General features: G+C 45.1%; 1 protein-coding gene across 5 annotated transcripts in view; it reads right to left on the bottom strand.

The window, feature by feature from the left end:
• The window catches only part of PIK3CD (phosphatidylinositol-4,5-bisphosphate 3-kinase catalytic subunit delta), a 64,848-nt gene that overhangs the window by 18,932 nt on the left and 29,947 nt on the right, over positions 1-15,969 (bottom strand). For 3 of the 5 annotated variants that reach the window (XM_033922672.1, XM_033922669.1, XM_033922670.1), the window contains 8 exons: positions 15,165-15,383; positions 13,028-13,124; positions 11,957-12,087; positions 8,752-8,802; positions 3,767-3,934; positions 2,323-2,444; positions 2,089-2,232; positions 1,093-1,192 (listed from right to left, as the gene is read on the bottom strand). In XM_033922672.1, coding sequence (XP_033778563.1) covers positions 1,093-1,192; positions 2,089-2,232; positions 2,323-2,444; positions 3,767-3,934; positions 8,752-8,802; positions 11,957-12,087; positions 13,028-13,124; positions 15,165-15,383 — 1,032 coding nt within the window. Of the gene's footprint in view, positions 1-1,092; positions 1,193-2,088; positions 2,233-2,322; positions 2,445-3,766; positions 3,938-8,751; positions 8,803-11,956; positions 12,088-13,027; positions 13,125-15,164; positions 15,384-15,969 lie in introns of all 5 variants that reach the window. The other 2 variants (XM_033922668.1, XM_033922671.1) reach the window with 2 other exon arrangements.

Below are 15,969 nucleotides of genomic sequence, written 5' to 3'. Positions count from 1 at the left end.
CAATTCTAGCCTTCATATTTCAATGTTTCTCTGGGATGGCATCTTCCATTCTCAATCTAATCTAATATCTTTACCTATAGTTGAGTGTCCTGGGGGGGGGGGACACCCAGACAGTCAGTTTTTCAAGATATCCAACAACATATTCAACAAAATACAATAGCATGGTCTACTTCCCGCAAAACCCTCAGCCGGATGCTACTAAATCTCCCATCCACTAAAGATCTTCACTATATATGAGTTTTCCACTCCATGCTTACCTTCCTAGGAGTCAAAACTTAGAATGGCCTTAAAGAAAAGACCAGAACTGAACCTTGCCACATCATCTTCCAAAGAAAACTGAAAACCCATCTGTTCGATACTTAGGGGTCCTTTTATCAAGACTCGGTAGGGGTTTAACACGTGGAATACAGCATGTTAAACCGCCTGCCGCGCTAGTCTCTAACGCCTCTATTGACGAGGCGTTAGTATTTTGGCTTACCGCAGGGGTTAGCACATGATGAAATGTCCGACACGCTAACCCCCGTAGCGCACCTTGATAAAAGGAGCTCTTAATCTCCTTTACCCTCTTTTCTCTCCCTTTCCCTTCTTCCTCTCTCCCCTTCCTCTCCCTCTTACCTGTCCACCTCCTCTCTCTCCCTCCTCTTTCTCTCCCCTCTTACCTCTTTTTACAGTCGCCTTGAGCCTGTATAGGTATGAGCGACGCACAAATAGAAGATTAGATTAGATATCCCTAATAAATATACAAGAGGCAGATTTGCATACCTTTCACTTCTATTATATGCAAATCTGCTAAGAGTCCTGCAGGACAGGTTTAAGAACCACTGTTATAGATCATTTAATCCCAACAGTTGGCCCAAAGCTGTTTACAAAAGAGAATGAATTACAATAAGGAAGGAAAATTATTAAAAAGCTAAATTAGATATTTACAAAACAAATATGTTTTTGTTTATGCAAAAATAACATAAGAAGCATTCCAAATATGAACCACTGTATAGAAAACAACCTTTTATAAACCCTTCTAAATTGAATAGATTTAAATGATGTAAAATGTAAAATAAATTATCTTCTGCTATTCCTCCTGCCTTCTCATACCTGCTTTACTAGAACCTTCATGTGGTAATGGCTGCCCCGGCAATAGGCTTCCAGGAGCAGTCCAAATCTGAGAGCAACAGCAGGGACATGTATTTCAGACCTTGGAGGAGAGAAGTGAAAGAAGAAATAAACTAAACCAGACATAAATTGATCCACAGAGCAACAAAAAGAAATCCAACCAAATCTGCAGAAAAACCACCAAAACAGGAAAACCAAACAAAAACTGCAGATAATGTACAAGATGCAGGCAAGAGTTTATTGTACCGAGGTTAAAATGCAGTGATATAAAACCTTTTTACCAACCAAGAGACCCAACCCGGTCCGTGTTTCGGACAACACGCCTTCGTCAGGGGTCCATGGTAAATAAGGTATAAAATATACCGCAAAAAATGAAGGTAACAACAAGTGCCTGTGTGTATAATTCGCTGAGAATCGCTGCCAAAAGTAAAAAGGTTTTATATCACTGCATTTTAACCTTGGTACAATAAACTCTTGCCTGCATCTTGTACATTATCTGTAGTTTTTGTTTGGTTTTCCCATAAGTTGATCCACAACCATTTCTGCCGCTCATCAGGAGATGGTGTGCACCATGGTAATAGATGCCTTTTATGGAGCCACCCCAAACAAAGAGAATGCATATGATTTACATGCTATTTGTGCATAGACATGTAAAAGAAAATTACTCCCAAGAAGATATTTTTTACTGTGGTGTTTGAGTGTTGTGCACCAACCTCTTTGTGGACAAAGTGTGTACATGTGCCTGCAAGATTAAAGGATGAGATGGACTCTGTGTGTGTGTATGAAGTAGAGGATGACAGGCACTGTGTGAAGCTTATGTGAAAAATGCCGGGGATGGAAGGTTGCGTGTTATCCATGCACCCAGCAAGACATGGGCACATGCAACAAATTGATGTATCGGGGCACTGCATGATATATACAGAAATCCCTTTTGTTCTAGCTAAAACACATTTGTGTAGTTGTTGAATATTTCTTTACCGAAGATGCCAGAAGAAGTAATGTCCTATTTTTCGATTGGCCAAAGCTCTTTCCAGCAGGAATGTGGTTAATTCACAGTCTAAGTAAGACTCATACTTAAGCACCTGAACCAGCTGTAGAAGATACCGACATAATTCCTCATCACTGCAGACAGAAAAGCAGAAGCATGACTCAGTGTGACGCCCACAAGAGCCGAGTAGATCACACTAGGTCCTAGGAAGCCATCATACTCACCTAAGCTTCTTCAGACAGTTAACTGTAAAAGCACGGACACAGCGGTCTGGGAAATTATAATCTAGCAGCTCCAGGGCAAACAACACAGGCAGCTCTGGCCAGGACTGCAGCAAGTATAGCATCTGTGGGGAGAGCACAGCAACAAGCATGACAGAAAACACTAGAAACAAGCAGTGGCATTGTGATCCTAATCCCTACCCAGCTCTTCCCTCTCTCCACAAAACCACTGCACCTTAGTCGCCTGGTGAGTTAGTGCAGTGGCCTGAGAACCAGGTGACTAAAAAGCATTAATTTTATAACGAAAGCTAAAGCCAAGTACCAAAATTGTATGATATATACCGTATATTTTTTGAAGAATTCAGAAGTCGAGAAGCTAAGAGCTATAATTTAAATGGTAGGGGGCCTGAGGTTTTCCTTCCAATACAGCAATTGAACTGTTATACCTATGTTCAAGCTACAACAGGGTATTAAAAAGATTGTGAGTGCGGAGAGTATTTTTTGTTATTGGACCGAGTTCTATTCCCAGTGCAGCTCCTTTTGACCCTGGGCAAGTCACTTACTCTTCCGTTGCCCACAGATCGTGATCCCAATAGGGACAAAGAAAGTACCTGCATATATATGTCAATTGCTTCGATTGTACCACAGAAAGGTGATATATCAAATTCCTTCCCCCAATAGCACAGAAGCTAACAGAAACATGTAGCAGGAAATTAATGGACAGTAGAGACTTTAAAAGAGGTAGCCTTTGTTACTTCAACATAGTTGTCTTTTATTTTATTTTGTTGATTTCTATATATATCCAGGACGGGGTGGGTGGGGGGGGGGACCTTTTTGGTTTATTTCTTGATTAAATTGTTGGATGGGAGGGGAGGGATATTTTTTCTTCTGCATTGTTATTGATGGAATTTAAGTGCTTACGTTGATCATCAATGTCTGTATAATTCTTGGCACTTTGTATTAGTTTTGAAAATTAATAAAGATTTTTTAAAAATAAATAAATAAAAGAGGTAGCCAGCAGTGACATAGCGAGGACAGAAGGTGCCTGGGGCAGTAACACCTCCCTGCTCCTTCTGCGCCCCTCTTCCCCATCCCCTGGCTACTAGCCTCATGCCCTCCCTTTCACCCCCGTACCTCTTTGAATCTTCGCCAGTGCGAGCAGCTTCTCTGGCCTGCTGCTTCCGCCAGTGTTAGCTTTCGGATGTCACTTCCTGGCCCCGCAACCTGGAAGTGATTTCAGAGGGGAGCCAGGCCAGCGCGAGCAGAGGCAGGTTTCATCTTATAGATTAACCAATTTATTGAAGCTTTTGAGGACCAGAATTCACGTCATCACATGACTTTACCCACTTGCCCTGCCCATCCTTTTCTCTTGGATCCCAAGCCTATAGCCCTGTCTACTGTTCCTGGATCACACGACTGCACCTGCATGCTCTGCACATCCTCTCACCTGAGCCACATCCTCATGTCTGTTCCATTTAGTTATCAGAAGCAGCCTCGCCAGTGCTTCAGAGTACTGCTCTCTGATTTCATGGCGAAGTTTCCACAACATGTCCTTCTCATGCTCATACAGCTCCACACTCCCTCTTCTCTCCAGTAGTTCTTTTAGCTGCTGCTGCTGCTCAGAGAACAACAGACAACAGTGTCATCACTGCACCCACTCAGTACATGGATAAGTTAACAACATGATATAAGAAACTTGAGGAAAAAAGAATAGGCCCCGTGTTATTGAATGATAGGGATTAAGACCTGTTGAATTCTTATATTTCTAAGTACCACAACAGGAGAGAATGGAAAGAAACAGATTTAAATAAAAGAATAAGGAGAAGATTAATGAGGATAGCGTGTAAAAGATGTAGAATGACTGTACAATATAATATCTGATCTTCTATGAATAAAATATACTTATTTAATTTTTTATTTTTTTTTTTAAAGAAGATTGCGACACAAAGCATTACCCCCTCCCCCCAACACCGAGGGGACAGTACTCATAACTGACCCAGAGTGGTGATGTCCCTGCATACTAAAACCCACACTATGGTTTTATAAAAAGGGGGGATAAATAAACCCTGTGGTCTTTATCTGCTGCCATATTGTAGGTTCTTATGTTCCTCAGGAACATTTTTTTCTCTTACTGTCTTATTTATTATTGGTTTTCTTTTCTTATCCTCATTTTTTGTATATTGTAAACCGCCCAGAAGGGTTTCCGTTGGAGCAATATATCAAGTAATAATAAATCTTGAAACAGCTTAGGGGTACGACCATACTTTGAATACCATGTGCAATTCTGGTCGCTGTATCTCAAAAAAACTTAACGGAATTAGAAAAGATACAGAGAAGGGCAACAAAAATTATAAAAGGGATGGGATGACTTTCCTATGAGGAAAGGCTAAAGCAGCTAGGGTTCTTCAGCTTGGAGAAGAGATTGCTCAGGGGTGATATGACTGAGAACATAAGAACATAAGAAGTTGCCTCCGCTGAGGCAGACCATAGGTCCATCCTGCTCAGCGGTCCGCACCCGCGGCGGCCCATCAGGCCCATTGCCTGAGCAATGGTCTATACCTATCTATACCCCCCAATCCCTTTTTCTTCTAGGAATCTATCCAAACCTTCTTTGAAACCATTTAATGTTTTCTTGTCTACAACAGCCTCTGGAAGCGCGTTCCATGTATCCACCACCCTCTGAGTGAAAAAGAACTTCCTAGCGTTTGTTCTAAACCTGTCCCCTTTCAATTTCTCCGAGTGCCCCCTTGTACTTGTGGCGCCCCTTAATTTGAAAAATCTGCCCCTGTCTATTTTTTCTATGCCCTTCAGGATCTTGAAGGTTTCTATCATGTCTCCTCTAAGTCTTCGCTTCTCCAGGGAGAAAAGTCCCAACTGCTTCAATCTGTCGGTATATGGGAGATTTTCCATTCCCTTTATCAGTTTGGTTGCTCTTCTTTGTACTCCCTCAAGTACCGCCATGTCTTTCTTGAGGTACGGCGACCAGTACTGGACACAGTACTCCAGATGCGGCCGTACCATTGCACGATACAGCGGCATGATGACTTCCTTCGTCCTGGTCGTAATACCCTTCTTAATGATACCCAGCATTCTGTTTGCTTTCCTAGAGGCTGTGGCGCATTGCGCCGATGCCTTCAGTGTTGCGTCTACCATCACTCCCAGGTCTCTCTCCAGGTTACTAACCCCTAGTGGTGTTCCCCCCATTTTGTATGTGAACATCGGGTTCTTTTTCCCCACGTGCATGACCTTGCATTTCCCCACGTTGAAGCTCATCTGCCACTTTTCGGCCCACTTTTCCAGCTGCGTTAGATCCTTTTGGAGATCCTCGCAGTCTTCCTTGGTTTGAGCCCTGCTGTATAGTTTGGTGTCATCTGCAAATTTAATGGCTTCACACTTAGTTCCCGCCTCTAGATCATTTATGTAGATATTGAACAAGAGCGGTCCCAGCACCGACCCTTGCGGAACTCCGCTCGTGACCCCTTTCCAGTCTGAGTAGTGGCCCTTTACGCCAACCCTCTGCTTCCTGTTTGCCAGCCAGTTTTTGATCCATCGGTGGACCTCCCCTTGTACCCCGTGGTTCCATATCTTTTTAAGCAGTCTCTCGTGTGGCACCTTGTCGAAGGCTTTTTGGAAGTCAAGGTAAATGATGTCTATAGATTCCCCTTTATCCACCTGGCTGTTCACTCCCTCAAAGAAGTACAATAAGTTTGTGAGGCATGACCTACCCTTACAGAAGCCATGTTGACTCGGTTTTAGCTGCCCATTTTTTTCGATGTGTTCACAGATGCTGTCTTTAATCAGTGCCTCCATCATCTTTCCCGGGACTGAGGTCAGGCTCACCGGCCTGTAGTTTCCTGGGTCCCCCCTTGCGCCCTTCTTGAAGATGGGCGTGACATTTGCTATTTTCCAATCCTCCGGGATCTCTCCGGTTTTTAAGGATAGGTTGCATATCTGTCGAAGTGGCTCCGCTATTACGTCTTTTAGTTCCTTGAGTACCCTTGGGTGAATGCCATCTGGACCCGGCGATTTGTCGCTCTTTAGTCTGTCAATCTGCTTGAGTACATCTTCTTGGCTTACCTCTAAATCGACCAGCTTATCGTCTTGTTCTCCTATTACGATCTCCTCGGGTTCTGGTATGGTGGTTATATTCTCCATCGTGAAGACTGATGTGAAGAACTCATTTAACCTGTCAGCTATCTCTTTCTCTTCTTTTACAACTCCCTTTCTGTCTCCATCGTCCAATGGTCCCACTTCTTCTCTCGCTGGTTGCTTCCCCTTGACGTATCTGAAGAACGACTTGAAGTTTGTTGCTTCCTTTGCCAGTCTCTCTTCGTATTCTCTTTTTGCTTTTCTAATCACTCGGTGACACTCTTTCTGGTGTTCTTTGTGCCCTTTTTGGTTCTCCTCTGTTTGGTCTTTTTTCCATTTTCTGAACGATGCTTTCTTGTCGCTTATCGCCTTCTTCACTGCACTTGTTATCCACATTGGGTTTTTTGTTCTATTTTTTTTGCACCCTTTTCTAAACTTGGGGATGCATATGCTTTGTGCTTCGTGCACAGTCTCCTTGAATAAGGTCCAGGCTTTTTCTACGGATTCCTTCTTCCCTATGTTGCCTTTGAGCTTCTTTCCCACCATTTTTCTCATGGCATCATAATTTCCTTTTTTGAAGTTGAGTGCCGTCGTTGTGGTTCTTTTCCCCTTTGATGATCCAATTTCAAGCCTGCACTGGATCATGTTGTGATCGCTGTTACCTAGTGGGGGTAATACCGCCACCTCCTTTGCTGTCCCCCCTAGTCCGTTGAAGATTAGGTCAAGAGTGGCATCGCCCCTTGTTGGTTCCATGACCAGCTGCTCCATGAAACAGTCCAGTGTAGTGGAAACGGTAGATATGAATCACTTGTTTACTCTTTCCAAAAATACTAGGCCTAGAGGACATGTCATGAAACTACTAAGTAGTAGTATTTAAAACAAACCGGGGAAAATATTTCTTCACACAACATGCAATAAAACTCTGGAATTTGTTGCCAGAGAATGTGGTGAAATCAATTAGCTTAGTAGGGTTTATAAAAAGTTTGGATAATTTCCTAAAGAGAAGTCCATAGGCCATTATTGAGATGGTTTGGGGAAATCCACTTCTTATTCTTAGGATAAACAGCATAAATAGGGTACTGGGTATGATGGAACTTTGGTTTGTCCCAGTATGGCAGTTCTTATGTCCTCACACAGTCTGCAAACCATTTATCCTGGTTCCCTGCCACATGGCAAGCAGTGTACAATTTGTTCATCTTGTACATCATTGAACCGAATGCTTACCCAGAGCCAGATTTATATAAACTAGATTAGACAAGCTTCAGCCTAGGGCAGGAGTGTCAAAATCCCTCCTCGAGGGCCGCAATCCAGTTGGGTTTTCAGGATTTCCCCAATAAATATGCATGAGATCTATTAGCATGCATTGAAAGCAGTGCATGCAAATAGATCTCATGCATATTCATTGGGGAAATCCTGAAAACCCGACTGGATTGCGGCCCTCAAGGAGGGACTTTGACACCCCTGGCCTAGAAGGAGCTCATTATTATTATTCTAGTCTTTAAGCCCGTTACATTAGCGGGTTCTAGAATAAATGTGTGTGTCTGTCTTTCTTTCTTTCTCTCTCTTTCTTCGGCTGTCCACCACCACCCCTTACCTGTCCTTCTCCCTTCCTTTTACCTCCCCCCTGTCCAGCAGCACCTCTTACCTGATCCCCCTGTCCAGCAGTAGCCCTTCTCCAATGATAGTAATAAAACTTGTGCCTTGAACGCTGGGGCTCAATCCACTCGTGGAGGAGGGTGACGGGCAGGTCAACCAAATAATAGAGAAGCGTGGTGGCGATGACGGCCGAGTTGGGGAGGCCGGTCTCCTTCTGCACATTGGGGGTGCGCAGCGGAGACTCCATGTACACCGAGCCATCCAAGTCCCGTGACATGATGGCGGCCCAAAGGTTACTCAAAAGAGCAAGCATGAAACCCAGAAGCAGCCCCCAAGAACGAAACAAAAAAAAAAAAAAGCAGTTCCTTTGCAGGCCAAGATCGTCGGTCAAAGGTTGTGGGGGTGAGATGAGGCGTCCTGGCAGTGACAGCACAGGAGTCAAACCGCCACCGCCGCTCAAATCGCTGCAAGCTGCCCCACGTGCCTGAAATCGAATATGGCATGGAGGCAGAAATCACGGCGGCAGGGATCACGCCGTTTCAACTGTGCATGCGCAGGTAAGGGTTTTATTATAGAGGATATTTCTTTAATAATAGTTAACACAAATGTGTGTATCTGATGTAGAATTTTATGCATCATTATGGAAATCTATTAAACCTAAAATTCACTTCCTACGTAATCAAGGGGAGCCTCTTTAATGTTACAACTTAGGGACCACCACACGCAGGAATTCAGCCCCATGCTTACCTCATCTACAGTGGAGCACTGCTGCTCACCTGCTTTCCCCAGCTCCAAAATCTGGAAAGACAAAAGTCGCAGCTATATGGACCTCACAACTGGCCAGCTCAAAAAACAGTCAACCCCTGCAGCAAGACATGATCACCGTGAGAAATCCCAAGCTGACTGGCACTCATGCCCTAATATCACTCAAGTTTGTTTATTTTACTTATTAGGATTTATTTACCATCTTTTTGAAGAAATTCACCCAAGTTGGTGTACAGCAAGAACAATCTGGATAAAGGCAACAGACAATAGCAGCAGAAAAATATATTCATAACAGTATGGCATAATATTCTACTTACAATATCAATATAATGCTAAATAACACACCCCACCCTTTTACTAAGCCTTAATAGAGGTTTTCACTGCAGCTTACAGTGCTACATGCTTCAGTGCTGCTCTAATGCTCATAGAATTCCTGTAGGGCTCCATCCTTATTTATTTAATTCATTTTATATCCTGCCCTCCCCTACGAGCTCAGAATGGGTTACAGGTTAACATACGTAAATTAATCAAGTTCCAAAATGTATGTAAAATATTTTAGGAGGTCTGCCATAGTAAAAAAAAAAAAAGATCGGGAAATGTAAAAAAGGGAGATAAAAATTTTTTCAGATATATTAGTGAAAGGAGGAAGATAAAAAATGGAATTGCTAGGCTAAAAGATGCTGGGAACAAATATGAGGAGAGTGATGAGGAGAAAGCAAATGTGCTAAACAAATACTTCTGTTCTGTGTTCACAGAAGAAAATCCTGGAGAAGGACCGAGATTGTCTGGCAAAGTTACACGAGAAAATGGAGTAGATTCTGCGCCGTTCACGGAGGAGGGTGTTTATGAGCAACTTGAAAAACTGAAGGTGGACAAAGCGATGGGACCAGACGGGATCCATCCCAGGATACTAAGGGAGCTCAGAGAGGTTCTGGCGAGTCCTATTAAAGACTTGTTCAACAAATCTCTGGAGACGGGAGTGATTCCTGGGGATTGGAGGAGAGCGGATGTGGTCCCTATTCATAAAAGTGGTCACAGGGATGAAGCAGGAAACTACAGGCCGGTGAGCCTCACTTCAGTTGTTGGAAAAATAATGGAAGTGTTGCTGAAAGAAAGGATAGTGTATTTCCTTGAATCTAATGGGTTACAGGATCCGAGGCAACATGGCTTTACAAAAGGTAAATCGTGCCAAACGAACCTGATTGAATTTTTTGATTGGGTGACCAGAGAGCTGGATCGAGGACATATGCTAGATGTAATTTACTTGGATTTCAGCAAAGCCTTTGATACAGTTCCTCATAGGAGGCTGTTGAACAAACTTGAAGGGCTGAAGTTAGGACCCAAAGTGGTGAACTGGGTCAGAAACTGGCTGTCGGACAGACGCCAGAGGGTGGTGGTTAATGGAAGTCGCTCGAAGGAAGGAAAGGTGACTAGTGGAGTCCCTCAGGGTTCGGTGCTGGGGCCAATCCTGTTCAATATGTATGTAAGTGACATTGCTGAAGGGTTAGAAGGAAAAGTGTGCCTTTTTGCAGATGATACCAAGATTTGTAACAGAGTAGACACCGAAGAGGGAGTGGAAAATATGAAAAAGGATCTGCAAAAGTTAGAGGAATGGTCTAATGCTTGGCAACTAAAATTCAAAGCAAAGAAAAGCAGAGTAATGCATTTGGGGATTAATAATAGGAAGGAACCATATATGCTGGGAGGAGAGAAGCTGATATGCACGGACGGGGAGAGGGACCTTGGGGTGATAGTGTCCGAAGATCTAAAGGCGAAAAAACAGTGTGACAAGGCAGTGGCTGCTGCCAGAAGGATGCTGGGCTGTATAAAGAGAGGCTTAGTCAGTAGAAGGAAGAAGGTGTTGATGCCCCTGTACAGGTCATTGGTGAGGCCCCACTTGGAGTATTGTGTTCAGTTTTGGAGACCGTATCTGGTGAAAGACGTAAGAAGACTTGAGGCGGTCCAGAGGAGGGCGACGAAAATGATAGGAGGCTTGCGCCAGAAGACGTATGAGGAGAGACTGGAAGCCCTGAATATGTATACCCTAGAGGAAAGGAGAGACAGGGGAGATATGATTCAGACGTTCAAATACTTGAAGGGTATTAACGTAGAACAAAATCTTTTCCAGAGAAAGGAAAATGGTAAAACCAGAGGACATAATTTGAGGTTGAGGGGTGGTAGATTCAGGGGCAATGTTAGGAAATTCTACTTTACGGAGAGGGTAGTGGATGCCTGGAATGCGCTCCCGAGAGAGGTGGTGGAGAGTAAAACGGTGACTGAGTTCAAAGAAGCGTGGGATGAACACAGAAGATTTAGAATCAGAAAATAATATTAAATATTGAACTAGGCCAGTTACTGGGCAGACTTGAACGGTCTGTGTCTGTGTATGGCCGTTTGGTGGAGGATGGGCTGGGGAGGGCTTCAATGGCTGGGAGGGTGTAGATGGGCTGGAGTAAGTCTTAACAGAGATTTTGGCAGTTGGAACCCAAGCACAGTACCGGGTAAAGCTTTGGATTCTTGCCCAGAAATAGCTAAGAAGAAAAATTAAAAAAAATTAAAAAAAAAATTTAAAAAAAATTTAAAATTGAATCAGGTTGGGCAGACTGGATGGACCATTCGGGTCTTTATCTGCCGTCATCTACTATGTTACTATGGGAATCGCCAAACCAAGATAAAACAAGGGCACAGGAGAAGAACTGGTACCAGCCTGTACAGGGTAAGGCAAAAAGTAACTCTAGAGTTTACTGCCTTTTACTCAGAAATCACTTTGAATTTCGGAGAGAAATTGTATTCTTAAAACAACATTTAGGCCATAAAAAAACACACACAAAATTTGTTCTGCTTAGAGACTGTAGCAGTAGCACTCGCTTCACTCTGTGCTCAAAACACAATGGGGTACAGTGCATTCCACCCGACCCACTCTCTCCCAGCGCAGCTCATTCATTAAGCCTGAAACCAGGGAGCATCCTGAACAACAGATGTAAAGTTTCCACTACTAAAAGGATAAAGCTAGTCAGAGAGCCACAACTCCAGCACAAGCAACACCCTCACTTCTGCCCCTTCCCTCTTCCCCAGTGTCAGCGCCAAGGATACCTGTTGTTCTCCCAGAAAAGGCAAAGAAGGGAAGGTTTTTCCTACTCTGTTCAATTTCAGAGAGCAGATGTAAAGGGGGGGGCAGCATTCTCACCTTCTCGAACGGTGGGTAGTAAACAGGATGTTGTGATATGCTGGGGAAGCAGATTCGGAGGGCTACAGCACTCTCTGTGTTCGGGTTACTTTGTACAGTGCCCATAGCATTCAATAACTCCCCTTTGTCATCTTTAAAGAAGAGGAGTGGAGAGCAAGTCAGCAAAGCTATTACCTTCAGCATGTAAGCTTTGCCTGAACCTGCAGACCCCTACCACCCACCTAAGGTGCTGTCGAGCCTGCAGACCCCACACCCCCACCCATAGCATCTGCTGAGCCTACAGGCTCACACAACCCATCTATAGTGTCCGTTGTGCCTGCAAGCCCCACAATATACCCACAAAGTTCACTAAGCCTGTAGACCCCTACAATGCACCCACAACGCTTGCTGAGCCTCAGGACCCCCATAATACACCCACAATACACACTGAGCCTGCAGACTCCCACCATCCACTCCTAGCACCCACTAAGACACACCTAAAGCATCCACTAAGCCTCCACATGCTTGTAGACCTTTCCAATACAACTGTAACCCCCACCAAACCTACCCCAGTTGCACCAAACATACCCCAGTCCTCTACAGAGCCCAATACTTCTGCACCTCCCCCCCCACCAACACACACTGAGTCTCACACCCACAGTCTTCTCCAGGACACTGGAAAAGTATTACCTACCACATACATTGTATAAGGCAGGGGTGTCCAACCTCGGCCCTCGCCAGGTCAGGTTTTCAGGATTTCCCCAATGAATATGCATGAGATCTATTTGCATATAATGGAAGCAATGCGCACAAATAGATCTCATGCAAATTCATTGGGGGAATTCTGAAAACCTGACTGGATTGTGGCCCACGAGGACCGATGTTGGACAAGCCTGGTTTAAGGCAGAGGGAGACTTTAAACAAACTTATACACACGCACGCTGTCTGTGAACTATGAGGCTGGAATTCAAGCCTGCCATCTTTCAGTAAGTAGAAAGCTGCTGCAGTCCCCCCCACCCCCACATTTTCCCATAAATACTGAGAGCAGAGCCTGCAAGCCTCAAGACCCAGACCTTTTTACTGCTGTTATACCTGGTGCAGACGACCACATATAGAGGCAGCACTCCCCTGTCTTTAGCATGTCCTTCCAGTCAAACACCATAGTATTTACCCAGGCAATGGGACAGTCCTGAGAAAGAAACAATGGTTCTTATAAGATAAATCATGTAAAGACATTGAGTCATACCGGAAAGGGAAGAACTAAGGCCAGTACTGGATAGACTTGCACGGTCTGTGTCCCATATATGGCAATTCGTTTTAGGATGGGCTGGAGAAGGCTTCTACGGAAACTCCAGTAGTTGGAACCTAAGGACAGTGCTGGGTGGACTTCTACAGTTTATGTCCAAAAATGCAAAAGAGAGATAATTTAATCATGAATTAATAATGTGTGAATGTGGGGCAGACTAGATGGATGTGGTAACAGCAGTTAGCATGGCTGGGTTTAAAAAAGGTTTGGACACGTTCCTAGAGGAAACAGACATGGGGGAAGCCACTGCTTACCCTGGACTGGTAGCATGGAATGTTGCTACTATTTGGGTTACGGCCAGGTACTTGTGACCTGGATTGGCCTCTGGAAACCATTGGTCTGACCTAGTACGGCTATTCTTCTGTTCTTATCTGCTGTAATTTACTATGTTACTATGCATTAGCGTGTCAGAACTACACACAAAAGGGATTCAAGATGGAGATGAGGAGAAGTTCTGACTCCAATAAAAAAACTGAAAGTCTGAACCCAAACAGATTTATATACACATCCCAGATAGATGTCCATGGCCTTAAACGGTGGCACGACAATAGCATGTCGGACATTGGCGCGCTGACATCTGCACGCAGGACCAATGCGTGCCGCCGGTTCCACCGCCTTCACACCTTACTGTTACCGTTCTGAGGGGGGAGGTGTAGTGGGAACTCCCCCCACTACACTGAAAACTCTCAAACAGCGAGAGAACGGAAGTTTTCAGTGTACTGGAGGGGTTCCCCCTCCCAACCCCCCCCATGGAAGCATGACCAGTTCTAAGTGTACTGGGGGGTTTCCCCCACCCCCCTCAGAATGCTAAGGCATGAAAGCGGCAGAACCGGCAGCGCACATAGGTCCTGCGTGCAGATGGCGGCGCACCAAAGTCCTGCATGCTTTTGGCATTGTACCCCTTAAAAAGAGTGGCAGATACAATCCTAACAACAAAGGGAGGAGGGTAACCTGCATGGAGCAAAAGGTTCAACCTCAGCCACCTTTCTGCACTGACTGGATGGACCATTCTGTTATTCATTATACTTGCTGTACACCAATTGCAACCCAATAAACAGTTCCTACTGGAGTCCCTGATCCCAGCATTCCACCTTCTTGGTTCCTTGCTTAGTCTCCATGGCCAGTGGCGTAGCAAGGATGAGAGGCGCCCAGGGCGGTGTCGCCCCTCCCCCGCCCTCTTCTCTTCTCCCCCCATCCACTCCTTGCCCGCTTCTTTCTGCCACATGCCCCTTCCCTTCCCTTCCCCCGTACCTCTAACGTTCCCGGCACAAGAAGCAACCCCAACCTGCTGCTCGCGCCAGCTCTTCCTCTGACATCACTTCCTAGGTGCGGGTCCAGAAAGTGACGTCAGAGGAAGAGCAGACGCTGGTGCGAGCAGCAGGCTGGGGTTACTGCTCGTGCCGGGAACGTTAAAGAGGTACAAGGGAAGGAGTGCATGTGGTAGTGGGGATTGGGGAAGGAGCTGGGGGGCGCAGAGGAAGACGGGTGCCAGCGCCCCCACCAAGAAGACGTCTGGGGCAGACCATCCCCACCCTACTATACTACAATCCATGGCCATGTGGCACTAGTATCCCCAGCACCCCTCTTTTCCAGTACCCCCACCACCTCCCTGTTCCTCGTTAGTCCCTCTTTCCCATCACTTCTCTGTTCCCTAGCCAATAGGGTTCTGGAGGTGTAGCCTAGATCAGTGGTTCTTAAACCTGTCCTGGGATCCCCCCAGCCAGTTGGATTTTCAAGATATCCCTAATTGAATATGCATGAGGCAGATTTGCTTATAATAGGAGGTGACAGGCATACAAATCTGTCCAACTGGCTGGGGGTCTTTCAGGACAGGTTTAAGAACCATTGGCCTAGACGCAAGGAGAATCTTCAATAAGAACAAGAGCACCCTTTTGTTCCCCCCCCCCCACACACCCAACTTACAGCTTTCTTAGATTTCTTCTTGGTAGATCGTGCCTTCTTGGTCTTCTCTACAGCATAAAGTATAAAACTGAGTCGAGACATGCGTGGCAAGTCACAGATGCCAATGTCAAATTCCATCATCTGATTCCAGATAGGCTCAGAAGACTCGCTGACTTCTGCAGTCCTCACTGCCTTACACAACATTTCATTCCCATGGAATAGACCAGCGTGGACCACCAGCTGAGCTCCAGGGAGAGAAGAGGACACAGAAAGAGCCAGAAATGAACAAACATACACATTTCATAGGGGACACTGGGTAATTACAGTGAAGGAAGGAAGGAAGGGTAGGAGGCAGTTCAGGTTTCAGTGCACTTCTTCAATACAATCAGAGGACAGCGATCATTGCAAATTTGTAAATGGGGAGAAGGGACAGACAGACCATTAAGGCACATTTGATTGGAGATATGCTAGGTAGACAAAACTCACTCCAGGGTTTTAAAAAAAAAACTGTTATAGCTTGATGTCCTCTGTCAACATTTATTTCCAGTAGAGAAAGTTGCCACAATGCACAGTTGTAAACTACTGAAAGGATCTTTCCCTCACACCAGGCCCTGAGGATGCTGAACTCTGAAGGGGATTGTTCTCTTCTGAAGGAGATTCTCCTCACCCCCCCCCCCCCCATCCTCCTCCTCAGACCCCTCCTTCTGCTTTTCATATGTTTTTGCACTGCTCTCGTGTTTAGCATCTCACCACAAGTTGTTCACTCAGCAATACCCGGAAAATCTGATCTGGCTTCTAGGAACTGAGTGTTGTATGAGGGGGAGGT

This window comes from Geotrypetes seraphini, chromosome 15 (assembly GCF_902459505.1).
Source record: "Geotrypetes seraphini chromosome 15, aGeoSer1.1, whole genome shotgun sequence".
Taxonomy (NCBI): Eukaryota; Metazoa; Chordata; class Amphibia; order Gymnophiona; family Dermophiidae; genus Geotrypetes; species Geotrypetes seraphini.
This window is presented reverse-complemented; position numbering and strand designations above follow the sequence as displayed.